Raw genomic sequence first — 8,384 nt, forward strand, 5'->3', positions numbered from 1 at the left:
CTGCCGTCTGTCTGCAGACTTGTCAAAGCATTCATTCATGGTTTTTACTAACCGGTATCAGTATGTTGTTACTTCAGCATCATTTTGAAACGTGTATTACAATTAAATCACGGTAAAATATGTTCATTTTGTTGTAATTGTAGCCCCCTTGCCAGCGATTCTCTCACTAGTTTAGCATACTCAGTCCGGTTGTTGGCCCGGAAAGAACCTGGATTTTGGAGAGCCAGAAAAACTATGAAACAGTACCCGGAACTACCCCTAGTGGAAACGCAACAAAAAAACGGGCCGGGTTTGGCACGGCACGCTTAAACCGTGCAACGCGCTGCCGTGAAAATGCTATTAGTTAGGTGGTTCATATCCTGACAGGGTATGAATTACACCTAAAGAGGTCATGAGATAATGACCTTTCGACATCTGGAACATATGTGGGTGTGTTGGCTAATGTAAGGAAAATTGTGTGTGCGTTCATTACAGCTGCTATATATGATGTGAAAGACTTGTACTCGTTGGAGCATTACCCCTATTGACTGCTTGTGTGCAAGGTCATGTTTCCTCATTATTATTGATTGCTGTACAACGAAATAATAATGAATTAACTATATCTGTGTTTGTGTTTTATTGATTATAGAATGAAAATACTGTGTTACAAATTAAAATCCTGCATTCAAACTAGGGCTGTGCGATTATGGCAAAAATCATAATCACGATTATTTCTGGTCAAAATTGATATCACGATTATTAAATACGATTATTCATTGACTTTGAAAACATCCATTTATTGAACTTTAAAACAAATTAAAATAATAATTTGAACAGTATGTTTTTAACAGTTGAATACCCTGAACTTTAAGTATAATTCAACTGAAAAACCAATAACAAAATAAAATATACATTTATATCTACATTTAAAGGTGGGGTAGGTAAGTTTGAGAAACCGGCTCGAGATACACTTTTTGTTATATTCCATGGAATGCTCTTAACATCCCGATAGCAATGAATATCTTAAGTGCATTGACAAAAAATCCATAAACAAATGTCATCTGTGGAAGCCGTAGTACTGTAAAAAGTACGACCAATCATCTGAGCCGGCCAGGCTAAAATAACTGGATGGCCTACCTGCCTGCCAGCCTTCCATCTGTGCACAAACTTATCTCGTGCCCTCATTGGTCATGTGCGCGTTCGTGTGTGTTGGAGGAGGGGCTCTATAAGGAAGTGGCAGATTTTTTCCGGTTGTGTATTTTCAAATTCTAGCGATCTCGAGCCGGTTTCTCAAACGTACCTACCTCACCTTTAAGTGAATAATAAAGTTTCTATCGGGACACTATCCGCCTGTCACTCATTATTTTCAGGGAGGGGGCGGGATTTGGAGGAACGGAGAGGAGACGGTGATCGCGGAAGCTTTTTTCCTCCTGCCTTCACAAACTTTACACACATATATATCATCTGAAAATTGCTAGAGAACATTCATACTCTGCAATCCAAGACTTAATTAACTCCACCAAAAACCTCACATGATTGCAACGCGATTATTTTTGAAAAACATAAATCCTTGTGTCTCTGAGCCGCAGCGACACGGAGTGATTCGGAGCGGGTCCTTCTGCTGTTGGTTCTGGACTGGTGTTCTTGTGTTGGTGGATAAAGCAGACTGCTCCGTGTTTGGTGTTGCTGTGCCGCTGTCAGTCTGTTCCCTGATCTCTGCGTCACAGACCGATTTAATATTAAAGTGACAGAAAAAAAAACGTTATAGTAAAGCCGCGGCCGGAAAATCAGGAAGCAACGTTACTACGCTATAATCGATTATCTACCGTCACTGCATCGATACCGAATCGTCCACGTCCGCATCGCAATGCATCGTAGAAACGATTATTTTCAACACCCCTAATATTGATCGGTATAGCGTATATATATATACGGTATAGAGTTCTGTAATAACGGCATTAAGATTTTTTCGCTCAGGGCAGATTCAGAGGCTCAGCGTTAGTCTTGTGTTTTTTTTTGCTAAAAATGGTTCACATCATCAGTTAGCTGAGTTTCTTCCCGTTATATGGATATGAAACATTCATAGTTTATTAAATATTAAGAAGCCCTCAGACGCTGTTTTCCTGCAGATGATGCGTTTTTCCGCCCGGGGGAGGGCCAATGGGGTTTAACAGGTTAAGGGCGATAACACGAGCATTTATCTAAACATCTTGTAAAAGTGCACCACATTCAGACAGAGAAATACACTGTTTTCGACTGCTCTGTACCTCTGTATTTATGCAGTAAATACTTGTTTTGTTTGTTTTTAACAGTTCTGTAAGTTCACATTATTTACAATTTGTTTAGTTCATTTACCTTTTTTTCTTTTTTCTCAAAAGAACCGATAAGAGTATTGTTAAAGGACCGGATCGATAAGCGGTATCGATAAAAGTAGTAGTACCGTTAAAACCTTGACGATACCCATCCATAATAACAAACTAAATAAAACGTTAATGCCCTGGCAGTGGCAAATAGCTTTGGTTTTATATTTGATTACATTAATGTTTTTTTAGATTTACAAGAAATATTTTAAATGCCACTCTGTAAAGGGAATAGGCATACTACTGTTAAAAATAACCTTATGTTTAAAATAAAAGTAAGCAATACACTAGTTTTGAATTCATTATTGAATTGTGTGCATACCAATGCAATTAATCGTAGAAAATCATTTGATTAATCATGATTCAAATGTTTCATCGTTGCCCAGCACTAATAAAAAGTCAGAAGTGTTACCAAAGACTTTAACGTGTTACCAAAGAGTTTAAAGCAGGGGTGTCTAAACTTTTTTCACCGAGGGACACATACAGAAAAATATACGAAGGGCTGGGCCACTCATAAAGGTGAGGTATATCGCCTCATCAGTTAAGTTATAAGTTAGCAACATGTAGGTAAATTAGGCTCGATACATGAATATGCTTTAAAGGAGAGGTGTCATGGCCATTTCCACTGATCATAATTCCATTGTTGAGGTATACTAAAATAGATTTATACTGTGCAATATTCCAAACTCACATTGGTTTCGCATACAGCATCTCTGTCAAGCATGTGTATTCAGCAGTATTCACTCTCTCCACTAAACGACTCGTTGGAGCTCTTGCCCCCCCCCCCCCTCCCTGTGAGCCTAGTGTGCTCCAATTGGTCAGCTCGGCCACTCTGTTCTGATTAGTCAACCACCAGAGAGGCTCCGCCCATGTATAACAGTGCTTTTTTCGGCTCGCTCTCAGCGGAACAACAGTCTTATAATGGCGTCGGTACAGCCGTATATTTTATACGCCAACTAACAGAACTGTACCTACAACTGTTGTTATAGAAGAGTAAGTTATTTTTACCTGTAATAAACTACTACTGTTTGATGAGGAATCAAATCATGGTTTGCTATATATGAATGATATGTTATAGGAGCAAATAATTCAGGGAAGAAAGGATAGGCCTACTAAGTATTTCCATCAAACTTTATTTTTAGAAATGTACAAAATGAACATGCGTAAATATACATATATACACGGTACATCATCCATTCCTCCCCTTATAGGCGTTTTCGGCATCTTGCCTATCGCAGCTTTGTAAGCGGCTGCCGGGGCTTTTTAGGACGAGGCATCAGAGTGGGTCATCCCGTGTGTGTGTTGTCCGCCAGATACGCTAGGAGTTTCCTGATCTGGCTGGACGAAATCAAATGCAAATCACAAAATATTAGAGAAACTTAGTTGTTTTAGATTCGTTAGTAGTAGTTGTGGTAGGAGTGTGGATCTATCTAATCTATCTAATCAACACAGTTAGCTTGCCAGCTAATATGCTAACCTACGTTTGCTAGTTGTTCAGTGTAATATGCCAATCTACTATGAACAACAGCTAGTCTAGGCTAGCAAGAACATGTTTACAATTGCAATCTTATACGGGTAGTCTGCTACGTTCGGTCATTCATTGTAGCTGGCATGAAAACAATGTTTTCCCTAGCATGTCTAGCTCTAGGTAGCCTTGTTGTTTAGCTATGTAGCATACACGCTATGAACGGTAGCTTGGTAGCATACACACCAGGAACGCCAACTATAATGTACTGACCGTACGGTAAATCACCCGGAGTATACTGTCTATGAGTATTTCGTGTGTGAATGCAGACATTCTCCTGCTATGAGATACATGTATGTAAGGCCATCTGCTGATATTGGAGTTGATATATGGAAACGCTAGCAACTTAGTTAGCCCAGTTAGCACTGTGTCAATGGCTTAGCAGTCCGAAACACGTTTACACATTTAAACAGTCGTGGTAGATACCTTGTTTGGGAGACATTCCTAACGAAATGAAGTGCCAATCACAAAATATTATTGAAACGTAGTCGTTTTATGTTCGTCAGCTTGCCAGCTGGATTACAATGCTAACCTATGTTTGCTAGTTGTTCAGTGTAATATGCTATACTATACTATATACGGTGGCCTGGAAGTGCAAGACACCACAGCATTTCACAAAACACCACAGCATTTCAGAAAACACCACAGCATTTCACAAAACGCTACAGCATTTCACAAAACACAACAGCATTTCAGAAAACACAACAGCATTTCACAAAACACAACAGCATTTCAGAAAACACAACAGCATTTCACAAAACACCACAGCATTTCACAAAACGCTACAGCATTTCAGAAAACACAACAGCATTTCAGAAAACGCTACAGCATTTCAGAAAACACCACAGCATTTCAGAAAACACTGGGACATATAGCTGTTAGCACACACTCAGAGCTCACAGCTCCTCATATCTGTTCAGAAACTGGACAAAAGTTAAACATGTACAAACCACAGACTGTCTATGTCATGGCGAATACAGTCGCTGCTTTATTTATGTCTGTATGACGCTGTTGTGAGTGTGGACGGAGCAGCTACAGGTTAGTTTAGCCTGATGGATCCGATTCCATTCAGAAAACACGCATTTTAAAAGCTTTTCGCCTGCCGTCTTGTCTGCAGACTTGTCAAAGCATTAATTCATGGTTTTTACTAACCGGTATCAGTGTGTAGTTACTTCGGCATCACTTTGAAACGTGTATTACAATTAAATCACGGTCAATATGTTCATTTTGTTGTAGTTGGTATCTCCCATAGGATTTACATGGAGATACGCCCCGCCCCCTCTCCAGCGCGTCTTGTTTGAATGACAGGAGCAAACACAGCTGACAGCCGCCGTGAAACTCGAGCGATTAGAGCGATGCGAATATTGGGTAGTCTACCATAGTATTTACATGGAGATAAGCCCCTTAAAAACCATGAATTAATAAAGCATTAAATAATTTTTTTTTCGCATCGCTCTAATCGCTCGAGTTTCACCGCAGCTGTCAGTGTTTACTCCTGTCATTCAAACAAGACGTGCTGGAGAGGGGACGGATCGATCAGGCTAAACTAACCTGTAGCTGCTCCATCCACACTCACAACAGCGTCATACAGACATAAATAAAGCAGTGACTGTATTCGCCATGACACAGACAGTCTGTGGTTTGTACTTGTTTAACTTTTGTCCAGTTTCTGAACAGATATGAGGAGCTGTGAGCTCTGAGTGTGTGCTAACAGCTAACGGTTGATGTGTTGGGACATGTTGGCTGTCGGGTGCTGACCGATCACGAAGCGTCATTTCTTGACTGGCAGCAAAAACAACCAATCACAGCAGTGCTTCTCTGGCTGGCTCTGTCCAATCACAAACAAGAAGTGTTCTCCCTAAAGGAATACCCTTTCCGTCCAATGTGAAATGCTGTGGTGTTTTCTGAAATGCTGTTGTGTTTTCTGAAATGCTGTAGCGTTTTTTGAAATGCTGCGGCGTTTTGTGAAATGCTGTAGTGTTTTCTGAAATGCTGTGGTGTTTTCTGAAATGCTGTGGTGTTTTCTGAAATGCTGTGGCGTTTTCTGAAATGCTGTAGTGTTTTCTGAAATGCTGTTGTGTTTTCTGAAATGCTGTAGTGTTTTCTGAAATGCTGCGGCGTTTTGTGAAATGCTGCGGCGTTTTGTGAAATGCTGTAGTGTTTTCTGAAATGCTGTAGTGTTTTCTGAAATGCTGTGGTGTCTTGCACTTCCGGGCCACCGTAACTATACTATGAACAACAGAACGTGGTTCATATTAGGCTATCAAGAACATGTTTACAATTGCAATCTTATACGGGTAGTCCGCTACATTCATTGTAGCTGGCATAACAACAATGTTTTCCCGAGCAAACTCATGTCTAGCTCCGTTGTTTAGCTCGGTAGCATACACGCTAGGAACGCCAGCTAAAATGTAATTACGTTTCGCGACTGACCGTACGGTAAATCACCTGGAGTATACTGTCTATGAGTATTTCGTGTGTGAATGCAGACATTCTCCTGCTATGAGATACATGTATGTAAGGCCATCTGCTGATATATGGAAATGCTAGCAACTTAGTTAGCCCAGTTAGCACTGTGTCAATGGCTTAGCAGTCCGACACACGTTTACACATTTAAACAGTCGTGGTAGATACCTTGTTTGATAAATACACAAATAACAATGCAAACTTACAGGTTGTGTACCCAAATCTTCCCCTGCTCCAAACGGTTCAAAAAAACTAGGAATAGCATCGTCCTTCAGTTTCAAATGCTGTGCATATCCGGCCTCAAACTGGGCAATGTTTTGGAAGCTTTCGTCTGTGAAATGCCGCGCACACAGTAACGTTCTTCGAACCTCTGAAGGAACAGTGTTAAACAGACATTTCAACCACTGACTTCGTCGTGGTTCTTCCGTCGGTAGGACAAACAGCTCAGATTTCTCCTCACATTTCAGGAAACAGGTCCTTGGCAGTGGCATGACTGGATCGATTGTGAACTGAAACAGAGCTTCCAACAGTAAATGTTAGGCTGGCAGAGGGTGCGGCCAGTGCCGCTGGGTGTGGCCATAGCTCTTCGGGATTGGTCCATTTAGTTCCGGGTACCGCATGACATCATGCCGTACCCGGAACTAAATGGAAGACTCAAATGGGCAGTGACGTATCTCCAACGAGGCGTTTTGGGGAGGTATTTTCTGTGTTAGAGTTTTACTCGCTACAGGGTGTACTTTGAGGGTTTTGACTCTGCAAACCGTTTACATGCATAAAAACCTTCATAACACACAAGGGGACGGGTAATAACCGGAAAAGCATGACACCTCTCCTTTAAGAAAAAAACCGCCTACATCACAGCTCTCTATAGGGTTTCATTTATCTGGTTGGCAGCTCATCCCTTAAAAACAGAAGTCTCAGAGTGATTATAATAAGATGAAATATGAAGGGTCTATTTCAAGCTTGTTATGTAAATAAGTTATTAGGCTTTTTTGTATCAACTAAGATTTGTTAGAAAATATTATCAACATAAATTGACTGAATTTATTTTAAAAGTGGGCTTATTAACACATGAAAACTACTGTGTAATATATTTGTACATTTATATTTAAGAAGTACAATATAAGAAAAGCACAAGCTTCATTTGTGGGCCATATTTCATTATAACTTTTTGAATTAGCTGAGGGCCGATTCAAAATGGCCAAGGGCCGCATTTGGCCCCCGGGCCATTGTTTGGACACCCCTGGTTTAAAGTGTGAATTAAGAGTAAAGGGAACAGACCTGCTCTGTGTATCCGAAGCTGAGGCTGTAAAACAGCGTCCAGTAGTTTCTGGAGTCTCTCGTTCTCCTCTTTGGAAAGAGACAGCTCCTCATCGTGCTCTGCTATCGTTTTTTCAAACTGAGCAAATATCTCGTCGGCAGCAGTAGTGAGTCGCTGCTTCAACGACAGCAGCATTTGGACTTTACTCATGTTTACTAGATCACCTTTCCCTGCAAACTCCGTTAAACACACCGTTTCTCTCTCCATCAAACTCTCAATCTGACTAGTGTTGCTAACGTGTTTCCAGCTAGCATGCTAAGCTAGCTCCTATAGACCGAGGTAAACGCTCCAGAAAAAAGAGCACAGAGTCCATTCGGAGGTTTATCCAGACACACAGATGATGGATCAGTAGTGCTGGAGCCCACACACACTTTCTCAGGAACACAGAGAGAGAACCGTAGCGACGAGACGCCACATGGATCCAGGTTAGAAAGAGCTGGGAACTTCACTTCTTCTTCTTCTCCTCTCGTTGTTGTTCTTCTTCTTCTTCTTTTCTTTAATGGCGAATCGCTTCCACTTGGAGCATATATCGCCACCTACTGTTGATTTATTAAATGTTTATATTAAATCCTTGTCCTCAGACCAGTGCTTTTGAGGAATTTGAAGATCAGCTTGTTTGCTTCATTTCTTGATTTACTTTCGTATATTGACTTGAAATCCATGTCCTTGACGTTGAGTTGTTCCAGTGCAGTTTTCAGAATGAGTCTTTGTCTGTTATAATCCGGGCAGCTAA

The 8,384-nt window shown here is 40.9% G+C and overlaps 1 protein-coding gene across 1 annotated transcript in view; it reads right to left on the reverse strand.

Moving 5' to 3' along the window:
• The window catches only part of LOC117484535 (phosphatidate cytidylyltransferase 2-like), a 46,903-nt gene extending 38,798 nt beyond the window's left edge, over positions 1-8,105 (reverse strand). The window contains exon 1 of the mRNA XM_034132964.1: positions 7,612-8,105. Coding sequence (XP_033988855.1) covers positions 7,612-7,704 — 93 coding nt within the window. The 5' untranslated portion in view covers positions 7,705-8,105. The remainder of the gene's footprint in view (positions 1-7,611) is intronic.
• Between the last annotated feature and the right edge of the window lie 279 nt (positions 8,106-8,384).

This window comes from Trematomus bernacchii, unplaced genomic scaffold (assembly GCF_902827165.1).
Source record: "Trematomus bernacchii unplaced genomic scaffold, fTreBer1.1, whole genome shotgun sequence".
NCBI lineage: Eukaryota > Metazoa > Chordata > Actinopteri > Perciformes > Nototheniidae > Trematomus > Trematomus bernacchii.